At 57.3% G+C, this 24,072-nt stretch overlaps 1 protein-coding gene across 5 annotated transcripts; it reads right to left on the reverse strand.

The window, feature by feature from the left end:
• Nucleotides 1-302: 302 nt before the first annotated feature.
• Nucleotides 303-24,051, reverse strand: PEG3 (paternally expressed 3). 5 transcript variants are annotated; one of them, XM_061386454.1, is made up of 10 exons: nt 23,963-24,051; nt 20,258-20,333; nt 17,269-17,342; nt 15,066-15,538; nt 14,723-14,812; nt 13,870-14,016; nt 13,677-13,777; nt 11,371-11,473; nt 10,804-10,896; nt 303-10,198 (listed from the first exon to the last, which is right to left on the reverse strand). In XM_061386454.1, the coding sequence occupies exons 4-10, from the start codon at nt 15,451-15,453 to the stop codon at nt 3,837-3,839; spliced, it is 7,284 nt and encodes a 2,427-aa protein (XP_061242438.1). In that variant the 5' UTR covers nt 15,454-15,538; nt 17,269-17,342; nt 20,258-20,333; nt 23,963-24,051; the 3' UTR covers nt 303-3,836. The 5 variants fall into 5 exon arrangements, with proteins under 5 accessions (XP_061242438.1, XP_061242437.1, XP_061242442.1 ...); XM_061386453.1 differs by lacking the exon at nt 23,963-24,051 and adding an exon at nt 21,738-21,896; XM_061386458.1 differs by lacking the exon at nt 23,963-24,051 and adding an exon at nt 21,738-21,893 and having other exon boundaries at nt 15,066-15,231.
• Nucleotides 24,052-24,072: the final 21 nt, after the last annotated feature.

Here is a 24,072-nt window from a genome sequence, read left to right on the forward strand (position 1 = left end):
GGGAGTATTGTATTTAGATGAGATTAAAATTTTAAATGCAGACTCAAAGTAAGTAAAACTTACCTAACGCTTAATGTCAAGTTTAAAAACACTATTGATATGTATCATCTTTTAATTTTATTAGTGCAGTTACAAATGTGGCTTTGTGTAGTACTGAGAGATCCCTTAGAAGTGTGCTGTTGAAATACACAATAATTTAAAAAGGGAGGAGATTTGTAGGGCCTAAGGGGGACACTAAGTGCTCATATTTTTTAAACACCCCGAACACTTCAAATGGACAAAAGAAGAGGCTGAGAGCTATCTTATTTTCAACTTTATTTTTATTGGTGACACGATTACAGATAGAACGACCACAACCATACTAACAAACCAAAAACCTGTGCACAGAGACAAGATGAAGAAAACGTGTCCAGATGTTAACCGTGGTCTTTGGGTGATGGCGACAGGGGCACGCCTCTCTTCCACACTTCTGTAAGTGCCGGGTTTCTACAGTGAGCAGACACTGCAGTTACAATGGAGGCACCCGTCATAAAAGGTCGGTGACCGGGACACAACGAGACAGGCCTCCCAGGAAAGCGAACCCCACAGCCTTAACGCCGGCAAAGACCACACGACCGTTCCTTCACTGCTTTCTTCTCCTCTTCAACCCTCTGCATTCTCACCACAGACACCCCCGTCCTGACTGTGCACAGATCAAGGTTTAACAGCAATGATTGTTGGGTGTCAGGAATATGCGTGAATTTCTTTTGCTTTACTAAATCTCCCCCAAGGTATGCCATGAGTATGTATTAAGAATTTTAATGGAAAAACATACATAAGATTTAATACTCAAAACACCAAAGATCATTCAAGAAATTTGAGACAAGATAGTTAACCATAATCCCACAATGACAACACTACTTTAATTATTTTCTGTGATTTTTTTTCATTTTAGACTGTATGCACACATATTCACCACGGTCATAAATCACAAGCTTGTGCACTGATACGAGATGGAGGAAACAAGATGTTAACAGTAGTCGTTGGGCGTTGGGAATATGGGCGACTTTTTTTGTTCTTTTCTCATTTATTTTGTATTTTCCAATTATTCCTCTGGGTGTGTATTATGCTTGCTAATTGAAGCAAGCAGAATAAACTTTGTTATCAGGAAACTATTTTAAGGGCCATCTGAAAACATTAGGATGAAAGCGTTTAACCATAATTCCACAAAGCTAACACTTAATCTGAGTACACGTTTGGGACACAGTTATAAGCCTGTGCACAGAAAGAAGAATAAACAATGTAGTGAGGAGCATATCTGTCATCTTTGGATGGTGGGTATATGGATTTTTTTCCCTCCACTTTTCTGTATTCTCTGAGTGCCTGAATAATGAGCTCAAATTATGTTCACAATGGAGACGTGATTATAAGCTTTTGAGTAACACTACCATAAACATTCAAGGAATTTAAGAAAATAATGCTCAACTATAAGCCTACAACAGCACCACCACCACAGCTTTTGACTATAAGCATACATTTTTAAACAGCTATAATTGTAGTATAAATATAATTCTGTGTCCTGCTTTTTCCACTTGGTATTCCGTAAATATATCTCCACGTCACTACGTAACTCTCCATGATTATCATTTCTAGACAGCTGCATTCAGAGTGCGCGGACACACTCCCTTCACCTTGCTCCTGTTTTTGGCATTTGTCAGTTGTTCCTGATCGCTCACTGACCAAAGGACGGTTGGAACGGACGCTGGGCAGGCGGCTCTCTGAAAACACTCTACCAGTTGGTGCCGCCGACAGCGATGAACGCCAGGTTCACCCCTACGCCACGCAGGCTGGCTCCCAGCTCGCAGCCCCTCGGGGCTCCGGGGCGTCCGTTCCAATGTTGGGTCTTGTGATGCAGCTGCCCTCATCGACACCAGGCCACCAAGCGGCCCCTTCTCCTAACTGCCAGGACACCCTGCTCATTCATTCAACCTCCCCCATTGGGGCCTTCCAGTCCCTGCTTCTGATGTTCCTTCTGTCAGACCCTGCCCTCCCAGGTCTGGTAAGGCGTCAGGACCCCCATCTTTGGCTCTCCCTGACTTTGGCGTTCCCTCCAGCTCTGACACGCTTTCCCCAGCCCTCATGGCAGGGACCTAGGAGAGGGGGGTCCAGACGCGGCTCCCGAGCAGATCTCACTCTGCTCTCCCAAACAATCTGCTCTTAGCTTCTGCTCACTGCAGCTACAAGATCCTCTTTTTTTTTTTTTTAAGTTTTAAAAAAAATTTTTAAAATTTTTTTGCCAGCCAACTCAAAGCCAAGAAATTTCATAATAGTCATTATTCGAAGAGGGGGCGGGGAAGCAAAGGGAGGGCACAAGGCAGGACGCAGGAGACCCCAGAGCGGCGAGGGCAGCTTGGGACGGCAGCACAGGGGACTGGGGCGGCGGGACAGGGGCCGCTCTGAGGGCAGCGGGGGTGCTTGTCAGGAAGGCGCGACCTGAGAGGGGGACAGATGGCAACGAAGCAAATTAAGGCTGCCGGGGAACCTGAGTCCGTGTCGAGCTCGAGTTGGCTGTAAAGAAAGCTTTTTTCTATTTTTTTTTTTTAAATGCAAGTTAGACATGGGGTTGGTTGAGGGTCAGACAGGTGGAGAGGAGGATTAAGTCTCAGGCTGGAAAACTCTAAGGATGCTAGCTCCTGGGCACCCAGGGTGCAGACTTGCCATGTGGCGGCACGGAGGGGCCAAGCCACGTTGCTACTGGTCACTTAAGGCAGGAAGCGCGCAAAGGGAAGTAATGAAGTCGTAGGCCCTCAACCGTATTTACACCAGGAGAGCCCCCTCCCCCGTGGTTCTCAACCTTCATTAGGCACGCGTGATCTAGTGATGGTTACAACCCACTCTTTAAAGGCAAGGATGTAAGACTCACAGGGAAAAGCTTCGGCTTTTGTAAAATTCACTATCGAAGAGACATCAAGGTGGGTTAAAAAATAAAACTAACAAAAACTTGTAGTGTTTTTTGCATGAGACCCACTGCAAGGTTACAAGGTGGCAACCAACGAAAGAGGTTACAAAAGGCCAATCCACATACAGTAAGGCTTACACAGCACGAGGTTTCAGAAGTGTCGGTGTAGACGAGGCGCCTGAAAGGGGAGCAGACAGGACTTCCCTTCACACAGCGAAGCGGGCAAGACGCTCTGCCTTTCACGCCTACACCATGAGGGGGTTATGTAGAAAGTGAGGAACCAGTCCGTTAGTCAAAAAGATACTGATAGGGTTCAAACAGCTCACAATAAATCTTTCTAAAGCTCTAAGATGCTTACAAATATATTGTAATTTGTTGCTCTCTTCCTCCTCCAAAAAAAAAAGAAAAAGCAAAACCAGAGTACCAGGTGAGGTGCGTCTGCAGGTAAGCGGCCAGTGAGCGGCACACTCAGTCCAGTTCACTGTGCTGGGCTGTTCTGTGCACAGCTCGGGAGGCAGTGCGCGGAGGTCCCGGGCTGTCACAGACGGGCGCTCTCTGCAGCCGCGAAGGCCCCGGCGGCGGGCGGCCGAGTGCCCTGCTGTCCCGCAGGTACCTGCTGTGCTGGACAAGGGAGCTGCAAGCATCTGCACCTTGGGGCCGAGAGTGTGAATCCAGGCCGCTGGGTGCAGTGCAGGCCAGCTCGGTGGGTCCGGTTGTGTGTGGGTGAGGGGGCCGGCCGGGTCCCAGTGGAGGCCCCGGCCCGCCGAGCCTCAGCTGGCGTGGGGCTGTGTCCGGGCCGGGTGTCTGAAGTCCAGGTCGGGTGAGTGCAGTCCGGGCGGTCGCAGTGGGTCCGGTGAGTGTGGGTGAGGAGGGTCGGGTCCCAGGGTGCCCCCGGGCCTCAGCCGGTGTGGGTGTTCTGGTGCCTGGCCAGGGACAGGCGGTCGCTGAAGAGCTGCCCGCACACGTCGCACTTGAAGAGCTCGTCGTCGGGCCGGCCGCCCTCTGGGCCACCGGCGCCCTCGCCGTAGAGGCCGGCGGGCTCCAGGATGACGAGGCTGGCGTGCGCCGTCAGGTGCTCGGCGTAGGCGGCGCCCGAGGGGAAGGTCTCCCCGCACTCGCCGCAGTCGTAGTAGGGCTCCTCCACCTGGATCTCTTGCTCCTCGCCCTCCTCCTCGGGGTCCTCGATGCCCGCGCCATCCGGCTCGTCGTCGTCGCCCTCGGGTTCTTCGGCGCGCTCCTCCGGGTCCTCGATGCCCGCGCCGTCCGGCTCGTCGGCGTCCATGTCGGGCTGCTCGGCCTCGGCGTGGGGCTGCTCCGCCTCGCCGCTCGGCTCCGCGGCCTCCCACTCCGGGCCCTCGGCCTCCCCGAGGGGCTCGGCCGCCTCCACCTCGGGCTCGGCCGCCTCCACCTCGGGTTCGGCCGCCTCCACCTCGGGCTCAGCCGCCTCCACGTTGGAGCCCTGGATGCGCAGGACTTCCCGGGGGACGAGGACGTTGGCCTCTGCCTCCTGGGCCGTGGCGGCGGCCGCGGCGGCCGCGCCCTCCTCCTGCAGGTGCAGCTTCTGGTGCTTGGTGAGGATGGTGCTGTGGATGAAGGACTTGCCGCAGTCCTTGCACTCATAGAAGGGCCAGTCCCTCTTGGGCGGCTCCGTGAGGAAAGACGTGTGCACGAAGGCGGCCCCGTAGTCGTAGGGCTCGCCCTTCTCGTGCACACGCATGTGCTCCTGGAGATCGGCCTGGCTGGGGAAGGACTCGCCGCAGGTCTCACACTCGTAGCGCTGCTCCTCGCCCGGGTCTTGCTGCGGCTCCGTGGGTGCCGGGCCGGGCCCCGCCGCGCCCGCGCCCCCCTGGCCCTGATCCGGCAGCCCCTCGCCGGCATGGCCCCGGGCGTGCTCGCTGAGGACCGAGGCATGGATGAAGTCCTGCCCGCATACCTGGCACTGCGGGCCCACCCCGGCCGGGGCGCTCTTCTGCGGGGCCTGTGGCCGCCGCGGGCTGACAATCAGGGGCTGCATGAAGGGCTCGTACCGCCTGTGGCCGTAGAACTGGTCCTGCTCGTGGACCTTCTGGTGCTCAAAGAGGAACGAGCTGTGCACGAACGACTCCCCGCAGGCCGGGCACTCGTAGAGCTGCTCTCCGAGGCAATCTTTCTGGTACTCGCTGACAGGCGGCATGTGCACCGCGGGGTGCGTGTACTCACGGCTGTCCACCAGGTACTCCCGGCCGTGGACCTTCTGGTGGTCCCGGAGGTCCGCGCGGTCCGCGAAGCCCAGCCCACAGTCCTTACAGCCATAGATGGAGTCTTCGGGCTCCTCGGGCTCCTCCTGCTCTTCCAGCTCTTCCTCCGGAGACCCATCCAGGCCCAGGTCCTGCATCACAGGCTCTCCAAACAGCTTCCCATCATGGAATTTCTCTCGGGCATAGATCTTCTGATGTCTGCCAAGGTCTTCAACGGTGGCAAAGCATTCCCCACACTCCTTACATTCATTGAGGACTGGCTGCTCGCAGTAACTAGTCTCACTTGTTAGCTCAGCATAGCTGGTCTGAGCTAGTGGTTCAGAGTAACTGGTCTGAGCTGCTAGCTCAGCATAACTAGTCTGATCTGCTGGTTCAGAATAACTGATCTGAGCTGCTAGCTCAGCATAACTAGTCTCAGCTGGTGGTTCATCATAGCTGATCTGAGCTGCTAGGTCAGCATAGCTTGTCTCAGCTGCTAGTTCAGCATAACTGATCTCAGCTGCTAGATCAGCATAACTAGCCTCAGCTGGTGGTTCATCAAAACTGACCTGAGCTGCTGGGTCAGCATAATTGGTCTCAGCTGGTTCAGTATAACTAGTCTGAGCTGGTGGTTCAAAGTAACCGGTCTCAGCTGCTAGTTCAGCGTAACTAGTCGGAGTTACTAGTTCAGCATAACTAATCTGAGCTACTAGTTCAGCATAACTAGTCTCAGCTGGGGGTTCCTCAGCATATCTGGTCTGAGCTGGTTCCCCGGCATATCTGGTCTGAGCTGGTTCCTCAGAATAACTGGTCTGGGCTGGTTCCTCGGCATATCTGGTCTGAGCTGGTTCCTCAGAATAACTGGTCTGGGCTGGTTCCTCGGCATATCTGGTCTGAGCTGGTTCCTCGGCATAACTGGTCTGAGCTGGTTCCTCGGCATATCTGGTCTGAGCTGGTTCTTCCTTATATCTGATCTGAGCTGGTTCCCCAGTGTATCTGGTCTGAGCTGGTTCCTCACTGTAACTGGTCTGAGCTGGTTCCTCGGCATAACTGGTCTGAGCCGGTTCCTCGGCATAACTGGTCTGAGCCGGTTCCTCAGGATAACTGGTCTGAGCCGGTTCCTCGGCGTAACTGGTCTGAGCCGGTTCCTCGGCGTAACTGGTCTGAGCCGGTTCCTCGGCGTAACTGGTCTGAGCCGGTTCCTCGGCGTAACTGGTCTGAGCCGGTTCCTCAGGATAACTGGTCTGAGCCGGTTCCTCGGCGTAACTGGTCTGAGCCGGTTCCTCGGCGTAACTGGTCTGAGCCGGTTCCTCGGCGTAACTGGTCTGAGCCGGTTCCTCGGCGTAACTGGTCTGAGCCGGTTCCTCGGCGTAACTGGTCTGAGCCGGTTCCTCAGGATAACTGGTCTGAGCCGGTTCCTCGGCGTAACTGGTCTGAGCCGGTTCCTCGGCGTAATTGGCCTCAGCCGGTTCCTCGGTGTAACTGGTCTGAGCCGGTTCTTCGGCGTAACTGGTCTGAGCCGGTTCCTCGGCGTAACTGGTCTGAGCCGGTTCCTCGGTGTAATTGGCCTCAGCCGGTTCCTCGGTGTAACTGGTCTGAGCCGGTTCTTCGGTGTAACTGGTCTGAGCCGGTTCTTCGGCGTAACTGGTCTGAGCCGGTTCCTCGGCGTAACTGGTCTGAGCCGGTTCTGGGGCGTAACTGGTCTGAGCTGGTTCTTCGGTGTAACTGGTCTGAGCTGGTTCTTGGGTGTAACTGGTCTGAGCTGGTTCTTCGGTGTAACTGGTCTGAGCTGGTTCTTCGGTGTAACTGGTCTGAGCTGGTTCTTCGGTGTAACTGGTCTGAGCTGGTTCTTCGGTGTAACTGGTCTGAGCTGGTTCTTGGGTATAACTGGTCTGAGCTGGTTCTTCGGTGCAACTGGTCTGAGCTGGTTCTTTGGTGTAACTGGTATCAGCTGCTGAGTCAGTGTAACTGGTCTGAGCTGGTTCTTCAATACAGCTGGTCTGAGATGGTTCCTCAGTATAACTGGCTTCAGCGGATTCCACGGTGTAATTGGTCTGAGCTGGTTCTTCAGTGTAACTGGTCTCAGCTGCTGGGTCAGTGTAACTGGTCTGAGCTGGTTCCTCAATACAACTGGTCTGAGCTGGTTCCTCAGTATAACTGGCCTCAGCTGGCTCCTTGGTGTAACTGGTCTGAGCTGGTTCTTCGGTGTAACTGGTCTGAGCTGGTTCTTCGGTGTAACTGGTCTGAGCTGGTTCTTGGGTATAACTGGTCTGAGCTGGTTCTTCGGTGCAACTGGTCTGAGCTGGTTCTTCGGTGTAACTGGTATCAGCTGCTGAGTCAGTGTAACTGGTCTGAGCTGGTTCTTCAATACAGCTGGTCTGAGATGGTTCCTCAGTATAACTGGCCTCAGCTGATTCCTCTGTGTAATTGGTCTGAGCTGGTTCTTCAGTGTAACTGGTCTCAGCTGCTGGGTCAGTGTAACTGGTCTGAGCTGGTTCTTCAATACAACTGGTCTGAGCTGGTTCTTCAATACCACTGGCCTCAGCTGGTTCCTCAGTGTAATTGGTCTGAGCTGGTTCTTCAGTGCAACTGGTCTCAGCTGCTGGGTCAGTATAACTGGTCTGAGCTGGTTCCTCAATACAACTGGTCTGAACTGGTTCCTCAGTATAACTAGCCTCAGCTGGTGCCTCAGTGTAACTGGTCTGAGCTGGTTCTTCAGTGTAACTGGTCTCAGCTGCTGGGTTGGTGTAACTGGTCTGAGCTGGTTCCTCAATACAACTGGTCTGAGCTGGTTCTTCAGTGTAACTGGTCTCAGCTGCTGGGTTGGTGTAACTGGTCTGAGCTGGTTCCTCAATACAACTGGTCTGAGCTGGTTCCTCAGTATAACTAGCCTCAGCTGGTGCCTCAGTGTAACTGGTCTGAGCTGGTTCTTCGGCGTAACTGGTCTGAGCTGGCTCTACGGCGTAACTGGTCTGAGCTGGCTCTTCAGCGTAACTGGTCTGAGCTGCTAGCTCAGCATAACTGGTCTGAGCTGCTAGCTCAGCATAACTGGTCTGAGCTGCTTCCTGGGGATAACTCATCTGCACTGACTGGCCTTGGTAGCTGGTCTGAGGGTCAGTGGAGGACAGGCTGCGAAGGACAGACCGTAGGTAGTTTTTACTTCCAGAAAGCTTCTTCCTGTTGTGGATCTTCTGGTGTTCAGCCAGCTCAGAGCTACGGACAAAGAACTCTCCACATTCTAGACATTCGTAAAATCTCTCTCTCGGGCGAAATGTTTGAGACTCACCAAAATGCAGGGAGTGCATCATGGAGGCGTCGTAATTCTTGCGCTCGATGTTCTTCTTCTTGGCACGCGCCTTCTGGTGCTGGCGGCCATCTGAGCTGGGGCCGGAGGCTTCGCCGTCTCTCTGCCACCCGCTGGGGCCTTCCCCAGCAAGGTGGTCCAGAGGAGCAGGGCGCGATGCGCGGTAGAAGACTGAGCTCCTGAAAAAGCTGTGCCTGCCTCCAGCATAAGGGCTCTCCCAGGCTGGGGTCTTCTGCGGCGGGTCACGAAGGCCTGAGAGGTATGTGGAGGGCTCCCCGTCCTCCCTGAGGCCACGGGGAGGCCGGAAGGCGGCCAGGCTGTGGAGGATGGCCCTCTCGTAGGCGCTCCTCTCGTAGCCCCGGGCCTCCTGGCCGTCTTCGGGGCTGCTACTGGCAGTGAATGCCTTCTCTTCGTCCTCATCCTCGGGCGGCCTGGTGATCGTGTGACTCTTCTGAGAGCCGGGCATGGACATGCTGTGGAGCAGCGGCTTCTCATACCCCCGGCTGTCGAAGTAGCTCTTCCGAGAATGAATTTTCTGGTGCTCCATGAAGTCTGAGCTCCGCCCAAAGGCATCCCCGCCCTCTCTAAAGTCGTAGAGCTTCTCTTTAGAGTAGGTCTTCTGGCGCCTCTTCAGGGACTGGCCAGGAATGAAGGTCTCCTCGAAGGCTCTGGCCCTGCCCTCAGACGGGCTCCCTCGGCCGTGGGTCTTCTGGTGCTCCCGCAGGGCTGCACTGTGGTGGAAGGTCTCCCCACAGACTTTGCACTCGTAGCGTTTCTCCTTCCCGCAGGCCCTCTGCAACTCTCCGAGCATGGGGGTGCGCCTCACGGCGCCCGTACTACGCTCCTTCTCCCTGTCCTCGTGGCTGTGGATCTTCTGGTGCTCAATCAGGGCCGAGCTGTGCAAGAAGGTCTCCTTGCACACCTTGCACTCGTAGAACTTGTCCTTGCCGTACATCTTCTGAAGCTCACTGAAGGTGGGGCTGGGCAGGAAGGGCTCGTCCTGCTCCTCGTCCCCACTGCCCCGGAGGTGCTCTTGGGCCTGGCCCCCCCGATGCTCGGCCAGGCCAGCGGCCTGCGCACCCTCAGAGCGCCTGGCACCCTCGGGCCTGCTCTGGGCCTCACTGACGGCTGCACTGTGGATGAAGGACTCCCCATACTCGTACAGGCTCTCCCGGGTGTGCACGATCTGGTGCTCCACAAACTCAGAAATGACCGCGAAGGACCTCCCGCACTCATCGCACACGTAGGGCATGGCCCCGAAGTCGAGCGGCTGCGACGGGGCCACGGGCGGAGCGCTCAGGCTGCTGGCACCCGCCGCCTTGGCGGCCCTGCGCGCCTCGCCTCCGCACTCGAAGGGCCGTTTCCTTGCCCCGCCCCTGGGATCGTGCACTGGGCCCTGCCCTTCCGCGTCGAAGTGGTAGCGCCTTTTTCTCTCCAGAGCACGCTTTTTGGAAACCAGGTCTGAGCCACAGCTGAAGCCTCCTCCCCCAAAGGCGCCCCCCTCTGGGCCCCTCTCTGAGGCTCCCGCCTCCCTCCTGCTGAACGATGCTTCTTTCCAGTCGCCGCCCGCCCTCCGGGAGAGCCGGTGCGGCCGCTCACTTGACTCCCGTGCCCGCCCGGACCTGGAGCTGCGGGCCACGTCCTTGATGAACTTCTCCATGATCACCCCATGGGAGGACTCGGCCTCGCAGATGCCCCGCCGGTGGGCTGACTTCTTGGTCTCAGGCGCCGTCTTCAGACCTGGAAGAAGCCCCGTATGAACACTCACTCCCTGGGGCCCTGGGATGAACGTCTGTACCCTGTGCCCTGACCACGTGCCCCCAAGTGTCACTGCACTTCACCTTGTATCCATGTGCACGCCCCACGTGACTGTGTGTGCTGCTGCGTGTGTGCACATGCCACCCTATCAGTGCATGCTGCTGCATGTCAGTGTGTGTACACCACTGTGTCTGTGCACACCCCCCACCGCGTGTCAGTGTGTGTACACCGCCATGTCTGTGCACACCCCCCACCGCGTGTCAGTGTGTGTACACCGCCGTGTCTGTGCACACCCCCCACCGCGTGTCAGTGTGTGTACACCGCCGTGTCTGTGCACACCCCCCACCGCGTGTCAGTGTGTGTACACCGCCATGTCTGTGCACACCCCCCACCGCGTGTCAGTGTGTGTACACCGCCGTGTCTGTGCACACCCCCCACCGCGTGTCAGTGTGTGTACACCGCCGTGTCTGTGCACACCCCCCACCGCGTGTCAGTGTGTGTACACCACCGTGTCTGTGCACAGCCCCCCCAAGGCATGTCTGCTCGTGCGCCCAGCGCCCGCTCCTGCAGCAGGGCCTCGCGCTCACCTCTGCTGGTGCTCGGGTAGGCACTTCTCTTTGACCTTGCCGAGTGGCCCTGGGTCATGTGTGAGTGGCCATCGTCCTCGGCAAGCTGAACCCCTGTCCGAAGGAAGAACACGGCATGAGACATGTCACCACGGACGACGGGCTGGCTCGGGCACTGAGCGTGCCCTGGACGGCCTGTGTCTCGCTCCCTCTCCTCACTGTCCACTCCTTGGCCCCTTGCCCAGTTTGTCTTGGTTACTTCTCTGGACTCTGCTGACAAGCTTGCACAGAGGCCTCGAGCACCCCTAAACCCAGGGCATCCTTGCTGGCTCTCAGGCTCCGCCCATTTCCCCACCTGTCACGGCCCACACGACCCCTCGCGGGGCGACTGCTGCCTCAAACCCAACCACGTGTCCCCCAGGGAAGCCATCCAGGACCCCGGACCTGCCTCAGAGCAGACTGGAGTCGCAGGGTGGCACTCTGGGGTGAGAGCCATGTGGGCGCGGCCCCGTCGGAGCAGGTCACAGGACCACTCCCTCCCGCTCCCGCTCCACCGGAAGCTGTTCTGACCCTGCTTCGAGCGCTCACCCAGTGAGAGCAGCTTCCGGTAGTTCTCCATGTTGTCCTGAATCGGGTTCTGGGGCTTGCGATCCTCAGTGAGGGCCACCATATCCTGGTACAACACCGCCTCCTGCAACAGCAGATGTGCCCTCAGCGGGGTCTGCCCGGGCGACCGCGGCCAGGACCGCGCCAGCAGCGCGGGAGCCACACACACACACGCACACAGTGTGCAGCAAGTGCTCACAGCGCCGGGGGTTCCGAGTGATCTGGTCAGGCTCTACTAGGGACCTACGTCGTACCTACCTTGGCGCTACACTCTGAGGAAGCTCCCAAAGACGGAGGGCACATATTCCTTGCCCTCATGCAGCTTATCATTTGGTTGGAGAGAAACAATCAGAGAACAGTAAACAACAAAGTGGGGTGCAGAGAGTCGGCGCTAAGCAGGCGTGGCAGGGGCAGCTCAGGGTGGGCTGGGGGGCGTGAGCAAGACCCACAGGTGTGGGCGGGGCCGCAAGCGCTGCTGAGGCCCCAGGAGGGGCACGGAGCCTGAGGGGCCCCCAGCTGCGCAGCCAGAGGAACTCCAGGGTCAGAGGAGCTCAAGCACCTTCACGACCGAGCAAGCTGGGAACAGAAGTCCTCCCAAACCTCAGCGTCCTCATCTGTGAAATGGAGAGGAGGGTGTCCACCTGCCCCCCTCAGACTGTGGGGGTCCTGCCAGCTGGGCCGCTGACCTGGGCGAAGTACAGAGGAGCTAACACTGTGTGTGCGTGTCCTGCCGCGTGGTCTGCTGCACGTGGGGCTAAGTGTGCAGGAAGACTGGGTGGGACTCCCTTGGCGGGCCAGCAGTTAAGACCCTGGGCTTCCACTGCAGGGCATGTGGGTTCACTCCCTGGTCAGGGAACTGAGACCCCACACACCATGTGGCCCGGCCAGAAAGTAAAAAAAGAAAATTATGTAAATAAAACATAAGTTGTTGTCACTACTGAACTATTATATAAAGATATTTTGATATTAAATTTGCTTTAGTTCTGGGAAGTGGCGTATGACATGACAGCCATGTGGAAGTGTAGCAAAGAAAACAAAAACGATGTGGGCACAATTAGGTGCAGCTCCTACTGAGAAAAATAAACAGGCACAGGCATTGGGATTTAAGAGAATGAAAACCTCCTTTATACAGTTGCCACTGTTCAGCAATTAGAAACAAAACCGCTGGCAAGATGAAGCACAGCTTCAAAAATGAACCCCTTGCCAGGGCAGGGCTGTGGAGCCCAGGACAAGAAGCTGCAGAAGCAGCAGGCACCACCGGACTGCTGGTGCTGGCCAACGAGAGCTAGACGCTCCCTTTCTGGGGGTAGGGGGCCCCTCCATGGTGGGCAGCTCCCCGGAGCGGGCACTGCGAGGCACTCAGGGCTGACAATGCCCCCTCCTGAGGCCTCCCCGGGTTATCACAGTGCAGGTGAAGCCGCGGGCTGGGGAGCACAGCTGTGTCTGCGGTGGGACAGGAGGAAACCGCGGCTCCTAGCTCGGGGCTGGCAGAGAGCAGATGAGATCAAGAATTCGGGGGGCTGAGGGTGCCACAGGGCACCACCCCTGGTGCTAACAGACCCCAACAGGCAATGGCAAAAGGAAAGGGGCACGTTTCACACCTCCTGTTGGTCGAATCTGAGTGACATAAACGTGCATTACGTTCTGGACTACACTGTTCCCAGGAAAGAGAACGCTTGAGCTGACCCGACGAGTGGGCAGCCCTGAGCTGCGTCTGCTGTCTCTCAGACGCTGCCTTCTCACACGGCTGCACAGGCGCCCTCCTCCACGCCGCCACATCACACACGACCCTCTTGCCCGAGCCCCTCCTTGCCCATGCCCCTGTCCTTAGTGCACAAGAACTGGCAGTGACAGTGTGCCCACTGCGTGCCAGGCCGCACATTGCACACTGCATATCTATGTGTGACTCATGCATTCCTCACAACAGCCCTGGTGAGGCTGTCATCACACCCATTTCACAGATGAGGAAACTGAGGCTTGGTGCAGCTAGTGGGCTGGCAGGTGGCAGAGCCAGGCTGCAGACTCAGCTCTTCTCGGCTCCGGGACCTGAGCGCCCTCTCCCTCCGCTCTGTGCACAGGGCAGGCGACCTCCAGGGGACACGAGTGCTGACCCCGTTGACGAGCCAGAAAGCAGGCGGCAGTCACTGCGGCCACTGGTCACCCCTGGGCTCTCTCCCCAACCCTGGTGGGCTTCTAGGTGGCAGGTAACTCAGCCTCCCGAGAAAGAAAGGCACCTCCAGCACGGAGTGAAGACGGCCCTCCCAGAACGAGAGGAAACCTGGGCGCACCTCAGATCTGGCATCCAAATCCAGCAGGGAGTCCCTGCGCCTGTGCTCTCTTTCCTTGGCTCTCTCCGCCAGAGGAAGGGCGAGATCCCGCTGGTGAAACCCTGGGAAGGGAGAGGCCGCGTGAATGGATGCGGTGCAGTCAGCCGGCAGGCGAGTTGGGGGGGAAGGGGGGGGGGTTCTTGGGGACACGTACTGCTCCTGGGGCTCCGGACGGACGGCCAGCGGTCCCGTGACTCCATGTCCCGGCTCCGGCCACGGCGGCGCTCCCGCTCCCGCGCCCGGCCTCGCTCCCGGTCTCGCTCCCAGTCCTGGTCCCAGTCCCGGTCTCGCTCCCGGTCACCTGCGGACACGGGCGTGTGGAGCTGGCCGTGGGCTCTGCACACCCCTCCACACCCGAACGCTATGCCTGCTCTCCCCTGGGAGCTGGGTCCCAGTCGAGGGGCAGATGCCCCATACACCGGGGCCTGGAACCGCTTCCGGGGCCTGGAACCGCTTCCGGGGCCTGGGCCCACCTCTGCAGCCTCGCGCAGGCTGGCCTGGCCTTGGTCGGGCCACCGCCCTCGAGGGGCCCTTCCCGCTTCAGGCTCTCCCGGTGTCCCGGATCCTGCGGTCTCCGCCTTAAGGAGGAGGCCATCTGCCAACCCTCCACAGCCTGGCCAACCCTGGCCTGTCTTAATGTGCTCCCCACTTGACTACAGAGAGACAAAGCACCGTCCCCGGAGCACTGCTGCTCCAGAAAGTTCTCTGGAGAACCTTGAACAAATGAACAGCTGTGCGGGCAAAGTGGTGATGAACTTTACCCCCCGGAGGCGGTAGACACAGCCTGAAACAACCTATGGCAAATTCCAAATAGCTTCAAAATTTTAAATGTTTTCCCTCATCACTGAATAATAAAAAGTTGTATTTCACTCCACGGATGTGTCTGCTTTGATGAAAACGTCTCATTCCGCCATCCCGGAATCCCCCGCCCCAGATTCCCGAGCAGCAGCAGCAGGTCCCCAGAGAAGGGTTGTGCGCAGACCCAGCGGCGGTGGGCAGCTACTCACTGCAGCAGGGGAGGGCGGGGCGCGGCGGTGGGGACTCCGCGGCCCTCCGGCTCATGCCGCCTTCGCTGTGGGTGTCGCTGCTGTTGTCGTCTGAGGGGACACCAGACACGGCTCAGGGGCTCAGCCACGCTCGCCCGTTAGCTTAGCCCCCGAGGGCGCCCGCCACGCCCCTCTCCGCCGCCCCCAGCCCCCGGTTAGACCGTCAAAGCTGGGGTGGGGAGGGCTCCGGCTCCTTGCGGGCAGAAAGGCCGGGCTGTCACCTACACCGCACCCCCCGCGCCCGCCCCAGCCCCCCAGAACGGTCCCACCGGAGCAGCAGGGGTGCGCCTTCCCCTTGGCTCACCTTCCGGCTCATACATCGCCTCGTAATCTTCCAGGAGAGCAACGAGCTTCTCGCAGGTCTCCGGCTTTCTTGCGTACACCCAAGGCTTGATCCTTTCCGGAAGGATGGACAGGTACTGCTCCAGGACCAAGACCTCGATAATCTCCTCCTTGGTGCGAATCTCCGGCTGCAACCAATCGAGGCAGAGGTTTCGGAGTTTGAGAAGGGTCTTCCGAGGGCCAATGAAATCCACGTAGAGGAAGTTCCGAAACCTCTGATGAAAGAACTCAGAGTCAGTGGCGCCTTCTCCTGGGACTGCGTCCGGCTCAGACAAGTCACTGTCTAGCTCATACAGGTTTGGGGCCCACTTCTTGGGTTTGGTGGCGGACAAGGACTTGGGAGGCAGCATGTCTCTAAGGAAAAGTTTCACTGGAGGAACCCAACATGCGCCAACAGGGCAGACGCAGCAGCGGGGGCAGTCAGTGCTCAGGGACCTGCGGATCGTAAGGAGACACACATGTCCCAGGGGTTGAGGACTGCCCGGTGGGAGGACAGGCCCAGGGGGGCGCCGCACCACACCCCCAACACACAGACACATGCGAGGAGTCGCAAGCAGCACGCCTGCCGCGGGAGGACCACGCTCTGCTCCTGACGGCCTCTGCGACCCTGGGTCTCGGAGCCCGAGTCCTGCAGTCCGCCCCTTCTTGGCAGACCCGGGGCGGCCCGCGCGCCTTCCGCGGCCGTGCCTCCAGGTGGGCAGCACAGGAAGGCCACACACACAAGTGACGGTGCGGGTCCTGGGCTTCAGGTGCTCTGGGCAACGTCTCTGCGCCTGTGCTCTGCATGTGCAACACGTGCTGACCAAGCGAACGGCCCCTGAAACCAGCAGCTCAGCTCCTCTGCACACTAGCCACGTCCCCACTGCTCCGGCCGGGTGGCTGCCCTGTGTCTGCGTCTGCAGGCAGCAGGCATGCCTTCTCCACGGCGTGCACCCTGAGGGCAGCCCTAGGCTCCTGTCTGCACCACTGCCTCTGGTGCCTGAACAGAGGTCAATCTACTGGTGTTCCGGGCACCTCTCAAATTTAGTCTTAAATATCTGAGCTAACTGGCCTAGGCCCCACTGTGAAGGGATCAGAGACAGATGCTTCCCTCACTGGGAAGGTCAGGGGTCAACATCAGCCCAGTTGGCGTTCCGTGGAGCTTGGATGCTGGCCCCCAGCTCAATGAGCCAGCAGAAGGTCAGATGGAGCGCCGCTGAGTCCGTGGGAGCCCCACATCTAGCACTCACATCAGTGGTGATGACATGCCCAAGCGCAGCAGGCTTCTGCACGCCCCACACCTCCTGCTCTGGCCAGCCTCGTCCAAGATCCAGGGGTCTCCAGAGAAACCAGCGTGCTACTCCGTTCACCCTCCCGTCGCTGCATCTCTATTATAGGGTCTGCCCTCACCCTGCTAAGAGAACTTCTCAGGCTGAGTGTAAAAGCTGACTCCCCGTCCTCCTCTTGCTCTGGTGTCATCAGCTAAGGCTCCTCGCCCCCCTTCACCTGAGCCGCTCAGTGGCCCACGAGCTCTCCGGCCCTGCCCTGTCCTCAGTGGTCAGCCACGCTGGAGCAGAAAGCAGGCGGCACAGCAAAGAAGTCCAGGTCAGGGAGCAGTAACTTACCTGACAGTTTTGTACTTCTGACTTTACTTCCAGAGAAGGACAAAACCACATGCAGCAAAAATTCTTTTTTGTTTTAAAAGAAAAACCAGTAAGTTAAAAAAAAATTGTTTTTAATCTCTAAAGAGAAAACAAAAGGGGTTTCAATTATTTCGTCTCACAGCAGCCTTCCTGCCCGGGGCCTGAGAGCCTCTCTGCGGTGTGCTCCGCTCTGCCCCGCGCACACACCCCCACTCTCTTTGCAGCGTCCTGCCCGCCAGCTGGGCAGACTCTTGCCTCTGCCACTCCCACTCTGCCTGCCCTGCCCTCCTCTCCTCCACAGCAGACAGGGCACCAGGTGACAGCCTGCTGGGCAAGCCCCCCGGCTCTGGAGAGCTGCTGTGAGCTGACCCAGAGCATGGCTAAGAGGGACTGCCTGGCCAGAGCAGGGCCCTCAGAGCCCGCGGGGGACAGGGAAGCGACCCCGATCTCTCCGTGGCCTCCGATTCAGAGAACTTGCTCCCCTAGACGGCCACGGCCCCGCCTCTCAAGAGGCCACGGGACACCCCTGGGTATGTAAATCACCTGGTGGGAACAGGGTCCCTTCCGGAACTTCTGAACAAGTAGCTATCCACAGGAACAGTCAAAATGCCAGGGACCTGCAGACATTTTAAAGAAAGAAATACATGGACAAATCAACACAGAAGAAGTGTCAAGAGTGTCAGAGAATTCATTCTCCATGTGGCTGTGGACTGATACCGTGCTGTGGGCAAGGCCTTACGTATCGTCTTCAAGAAAAGGCCCACTCCCACATCTTATAAACCAACCAGACAGGAGGTAGAAAGCTTTTGAGTTTCTGCTATGAAATCTGAATGATTTAAGAAATCTAAGACAGAGAGCTCCGGAACGGTAGACCAAACTCACTTCTGAAGCAGACACACACTACTAGGACTGCTGAGCCACACCCCCTGAAACTGCAAGCCACACCCCCTGAGACGGCAAGCCGCGCTCCTCGACCCTATTTGTTCCTACATTAAGCCTTTTACAGTCTCCATACATATTACATCGTTTCTAACAAAATGAGATCACACCAGGGGCTCTCTCTGTGTGTGTATTTTTAAACGCAGTAATTTTTGATAGACATCTTTCCAATCAGTACATACAGATTTACGTCATTGTTTCTAAAGGCCACACAGTCTTCCTTTCTATGGATACAGTCAATTCGCACTTGATGGAAATGACTGATATAAAAACTGTTTAAAGCATTAAATGAAAATACTAGGGTATGAAATGGTATATAGCATATGTGGCATTCTTACTGCAAACATAGTCATTATATATACACAGAAAATGATGAGGATGTCCGCACATGGAATAAAATGCAGTTTTAGAAAGCAAAGCTATAGATGGAGGCGTGTTTATACTGAAATTCTTATGGCCATTGCTAAAGAGCTGCACTAAGTCATGTCTATACACAGAAACACACCCACATAAATGTGATGGATACAAGGTCCCAGCTTTCACATCACACCCCCCCACAACCAAATGTTGCCTAACATCCCACTTATGCTTCACTCTGGTGGCCTGAGTTTGAAGCCTTAATGAATTGGGCATAGTCTTACTAAAACCAAAAAAGCTACATAGATACTTAAATGTGTGGAAGTGTGCACAAACCAAGGTAGAAGCAAATTTCCATACAAACTGGGGCCTTCCCTGGTGGTCCCCTCGTTAAGACTCTGTGCTTCCAGTGAAGGGGGCACAGGTTGGACCCCTAGTTGGGGAACAGATCCTGCATGCCACACAGTGGGCCAAACAATACATAAATAAAACTTGTATAAGGACCGTTAGTAAAGTGAGGTAACCTGAAAAAGGAAATGATTGATAAAAGACACATTATACATTCCAATTTAGAATGTTATTTGAAGTTCACAATCAGAAAAAAATTTGAATCTAAATTTGAAGCTCAGCAGCTGTGGGGCTTTCCTCTCCTTTCTGTTGGCCAGTGCCCATCAGTAGCCCCTCCTCCTGTGGCTCCCTCCCTCTCCCACCGGCAGTGCTCCCACAGAGCAACCCCCTCCCCCAACACACATACCCTTCAGGGCAGAACAGCACTGTTGGGGCTCCACGCCTAGACCCGGATGTCGCCACCTACCGTCCCCCCTGCCTCACTGAACTCTGGCCCTGAGGGAAGCCATCAGTGTGGTTTCCTGGCCTGGAGGCGGGCTCTCAGGTACCCTAGTTAGCAGGCCCCCACCTCCCCCTCCGCACTCTCTTTGGAGCAGGAATCCCAGGGTGAGTCAAGCAGTGTGGTCAAGGGTAGGATTTTAAAAGCCAAGGTCTGACCACATTCAGAGGATGAGGGCGAGTGTGGGGGCACACAGAGTTGGGACTCAGCCCAACTCTGGTCGTAGGGCCAAGGAGGGGCATCAGCTCTGCTGGTGGGGAGGACAGGAGATGAACGAGGCAGCCGGTCAGGACGAGGTATCACCAGCTAACCAGGCAGAGGGGTTTACGGGGCTCCAGCTCAGCTGTCCTCAAACACACTGGACAATGAGCGCAAAGTGGGTGCGCCATGAGCACTGTGCGCAGATGGAGCTCAGCGCTGAGCTGGGCTGTCCCACCGCAGCGCAGCGGGGCTGCCCGCAGGCCAACAGGGCTGCCCCTGTGGTCCATGTGGGGCATTTGGGTCGCTCTTTGACATCTTAAAGTCTTTTACTTCTACTTCATAAAAATGCATAGAAAACGAAAGCAAGGCCTCACAGTTAATGTACCTGAAACCAAGCTGGAACTCATCAGGTGTTCCTGCCGCAAGTCAGGGGTGGGGGTGGAGGTCTTTGGCCTCAATCAAAGATCAGTGGGTCAACTGTTCAACTGCACGGGGAGGAACTTGACTATTGGGGGCTGGACCGGTGGCTGGGCCGTGGGAGGAGAAGTAAGAAAGTCCGTGGCCCCCATGGGACCCCAGGCTCCCCACATCCCACCAGGAGTGACAGCAGCTCCGGGGTGTGGTCTCCAAGCCTGGTCCTGTTTGCTCACTTTGGGGCCTTGTTACAGAGCTCTGAGACCCAGCCCCATCTCCTGCTCCCTACCTTATCAGAGGGGCTGGAATTGAGAAGTTACTGCCTTCGTTTCAGGGGCAGCAGGCGGCACGCTGTCTTCTCCTGCCTGTCTCTGCACACAGCTTTACTTTTTTCAATGGCTTTCATTACCCAAAAGACTATGAGCTCCAAGGAATCACTTCCTTTCCCACTCAGGGTCATGGCTGATAGAAGACTCGATGAATTTTTCATGCTTCCTTAATCACCCAATAAGAAAGAAAGGGGAGGCCTGAAGGAGTAGCTCAATATTGGAAAAAGACCAACAAAGGATGGTTGTTGGACACCACAAAGGATGGCGTGAGACCAAGGAGAATCCGGTGAACACACGGTCCACCGGAAGAGTCTGCATATTCTCAGCGAGCACGAACGTGCTCATGGTCAGATGGAACACGTGTGCAGCAGGGAGGTGTCAGGTTCAGGAAGCACGTGCTCACCCCAAGGATGGCGTGGCACTGTGAGAAGGGACTTCAGCTCACCTGGACACAGACACCTGACGTTTGGACCTAGTCCCTCTTCCTCCTGCCGATCACCTCGGAGAAGAGAAGAGCAGAGCTGGGGAAGGAAAAGAAAACGTGAGACCTCAAATTTATTTTCCAAATACTGGAATTCCCAGGCTGGAAATGACCCCACACAGTTTCATCTTTACCTCCCACAGGGTGGACAGCTCATCAGTCTCGCCCCCTGGGGTGTACGTTGTACTGTGGGCTGTAATCACAGCCTTCACCCAGTGAGGTCATGTCAATGGGTGTGCAACCAACTCTAAGTGTGTGTGTCACAACCTTCTCTAATATGCAGAGCAAAATAGTAAAAACACAGGACTTGGGGCTGAAAAATTCAAGACCCCAATTTCCCACTTATTAGCTCTGTTGCACCGGCCACCCTTCTAAAGTCAAGGTATACACATTGCAGATAGAAACTGGAGGGAGAAAGAAAATAGTAATGGCTAAGAAAATAGTACTATTTATTGCTAATTATGTGCCTCCTATAGTGCTTGGCAGCTTACTTTCAGCATCTCTGTTAATTCTCACATTATTAATTTTCTACATATTTTACAAAAATGAAGCAGAGAACTCAACCTCAGAGTTCATGGCAATTACAGATCAACGAATGTCATTTTGGAAAACAGTACATCTACAGATATTTTCTATGGAAACATTGTGGAACAATGATATAGACACCACTTAGAAAGATGAGCTGAAATTCTAGTCTTGCCATGTGATTGATAACCAGTGACGCAATGCCAGAAGTGTTACTGTGCTGCACACCTACGCAGCATGAAGACACTAGCTTATATTAGGACCTTAATAATAATCATCATTACTATGAGGTAACGGCATCATTACTTAACCTTACACAACATTTAGAGGTTACCAAGATCCCTTTGGACGACACTACACGTTTCAAGTCCCACTGTGACTCAGAGCATGTGTTCAATCAGTGGCCCGTAGAAGCCCCTTCAGGACTGTGCCGCTGGCTTTTATTAACGCTATCAGTTGCCAGCAGATTTATAATTAGGTTCCACCCACCACACACTTGGCAACGCCCCCCTCACACCGCCCCTCCCGGCTGGGGCCACCCCCGCCCCACCCCGCCCCGCCCCGCCCCGCCCCCAGTCCCGCCCACCTGCCAGCACCTCCACCCCACCAGGCCCCACGCAATGCCTCCCTCATAGCCTTCTGCCACTGTACATGCTCCAGGCCATCTACGAGCTTTTTTTCCTTCAAGCACCTCCTACCACCCTCAACAGCCTCCCACCCTCAAATCTCATATGCACAGCCTCCTCCACCCTCTCACTTAGGAACCCACCCTCCCCCAAAATCTATTAAGATTCTGTTTCCCACGTGACCCCCAGATGTGCACATTTTGAACCCTGTCCCACAGCCCCCACCCTCTCCAGGGAATATGGCGCCATCGCGCGGCCACTGAGACGTGGTGCAGAGGCAAGCAGCGGTCCACCTGGTGCCTGCACAGCGGAGAACACGGGGCGGGCTCGGTCTCCCTGGACACCAGAGGCGGTGGCCCACTAATCCAGCCCCGCTGGCACTCACGATGGTGCATGCGCAGCAAGCAAAGCCCACCCCCTGCCATTCAAGATGGCGCCTGCGCAGTAAGCCTCACCGCCACCTGTCGGTCGGCGGAGCTCTAGGTGAGCAGAGCTCTGCAGCCCCTCCCCCGGCCCGCCCCCTGAAGCCAGCCCCACGGTCATTCAAGATGGCGCCTGCGCAGTAAGCCTCGGCGCCCCCTGTCGGCCACCGGAGCACAAGTGGGTAGGGGTCTGCAGTCCCTCCCTCGGGCTGCCCCTGCAGAACCACCGTCATTCAAGATGGCGCCTGCGCAGTAAGCCTCGGCCGCCACCTGTCAGTCAACAAACAGCGCTGGAGTGGGCAGGACTCTGCCTCCCCGCCCTCGACCCGCCCCTGTGGTCAGCCCCTCGGGTATTCACGATGGCGCCTGCGCAATAAGTCTCGGCGCCACCTGTCAGTCAACAGTGCTAGAGTGGGCAGGGCTATGCAGCCCCGCCTTCGACCCGCCCCCTGAGAGCAGCTCCGCGGCCATTCAAGATGGCGCCTGCGCAGTAAGCCTCGGCCGCCACCTGTCAGTCAACAAACAGCGCTGGAGAGGGCAGGGCTCTGCAGCCCCTCCCTCAGCCCGCCCACTGCTGCCAGCCCCACTGTCATTCAAGATGGCGCCTGCGCAGTAAGACTTGGTGCCACCTGTCAGTCAACAAACAGCGCTCGAGTGGGCAGGTTGCTACAGCCTCTCCCTCTGCCCGCCCCGAGACCCGCCTTGCTGTTATTTAAGGCAGCGCCTGCACAATAAGCCTCAGCCTGTCTGTCAACAAACTGCAGTGGGAAGGGCAGGGCTCCGCAGCCCCTCCCTCGGCCCGACCCCTGCAGCTCCGCCGTCATTCACAAAGGTTCCTGCGCAATGAGCCTCGGCGCCACCTGTTGGCCACCACACACAGTGTCACAGCGGGCAGGGCTTCACAGCACTCTGCAGCGCTCAGTCCCCCCAGACGGCCCGCGGTCCCACGCCCTCGGCCCAGCCAACAGGGCACCTGTGAAACGCAGCTAGGCTGCACCCGCCGCCCAGTCCCCACGGCGCCAACCAAAACATGGAGCCAGAAACATCCCAGGGTGAAAGCAGTCCAGAAGGGAGTCATGCTCTGCAACCCCAGAGCAGCCAAGAGAGGCAGCGGGCACAATGACAGCCCGTGACCCTGTCCCTCAAGACAAACAGCTCCTTAGTGACAACAGTGTGGCCCCTGCTGATCAAAAAGAAGCCCCTCTCCCGTCACCAGACGGCACGCCCGTCAGGTGTGACGCATCGCGGCAAGCCTCTGCGGCAAGCGTCCGCGGCAAGTGTCCACGGCCGACTCGAGACCAGCAAAAAAGGGGTGAGACAGAGGACCCCCACAGCCTTCAATCACAGCACAGACTCCAGCACAGACCCGCGGCCCCGCCCCCGCGGCTGGCCAGCCAGACCGCGCCGGCCAAGCCTCTGCCGCCCCCATCAAAGATGGCGCCGCGGCGGCGGGTTGGACTGGACGGTCTCTTCTGAGACCCGCTGTCACAGCCCTCAGCCCCTCCCCAGCCAATCAGAACAGCGTCCTCGCAGCCCATCACCGCCGCCGCTTCAAAGACAGCGCCAGGGTGGGTGGGCCGCAGCTCGTCACTGCCCTGAGAACACACCCCGCAGGCATTGCCACCCTCGGCCCCGCCTATAGCTCCTCCCGCCGCCACTGCGGCAAGCAAGCCCCGCCCCAGACACCGGCAAGGATGCAGGGGTGGCCGGAGGGAACCTGGCTAGTCTAGGACCCCGGGGAATGGGGGTGCCCTTTGCAGCCCCCAGACTGAGCCGGGGAAACGGGGGCACCCTGTGACTTCCCATGCTCATCAGGGACCGCCGCCACTGCTCCAGCACCCACCCCAGCGGACTGCGGAGCCCGGAGCCTGTGGCCGTCCCACCCCCTGCCCAGGATGATCAGCCGTCCCTGTACCCGCTATGCCCAGGACAGGTGGCACGGGAGCCCTGATCCCAGACTCCAGCTGGCCGCGCAACATGGTGCGGCTGTGGCAAGCGCGGCAGCTCTCGCCCACTGACCAGGGTCCCGGCTCTGCGGCATCCATCCCGGCGCACCATCCAGATGCGGTGGTGCGGACCGGGGCAGCCGGACTCACCTCACCGGACCTCAAGGCACCGCCCTGCCCGGGCTGACAGCTCGACCACTGCGCAGCCTGTGCAAGCTCTAGTGCCCCCACACGGCCCCAGGCGCTCGGGAGCGCCAGCA

The sequence above is a fragment of the Bos javanicus genome, chromosome 18 (assembly GCF_032452875.1).
Source record: "Bos javanicus breed banteng chromosome 18, ARS-OSU_banteng_1.0, whole genome shotgun sequence".
In the NCBI taxonomy this organism is placed as follows: Eukaryota; Metazoa; Chordata; class Mammalia; order Artiodactyla; family Bovidae; genus Bos; species Bos javanicus.

Excerpts from the sequence above, each read along its gene's own strand:
- PEG3 (XM_061386454.1), bottom strand. The coding sequence starts at position 15,453 with ATGCTGCCTCCCAAGTCCTTGTCCGCCACCAAACCCAAGAAGTGGGCC. Across the intron at positions 11,474-13,676 it reads ATTTGGATGCCAGATCTGAG|GAGGCGGTGTTGTACCAGGA; the intron begins GTGCGCCCAGGT and ends CTGCTGTTGCAG. Across the intron at positions 10,897-11,370 it reads CCGGAAGCTGCTCTCACTGG|GGGTTCAGCTTGCCGAGGAC; the intron begins GTGAGCGCTCGA and ends TCCTTCGGACAG.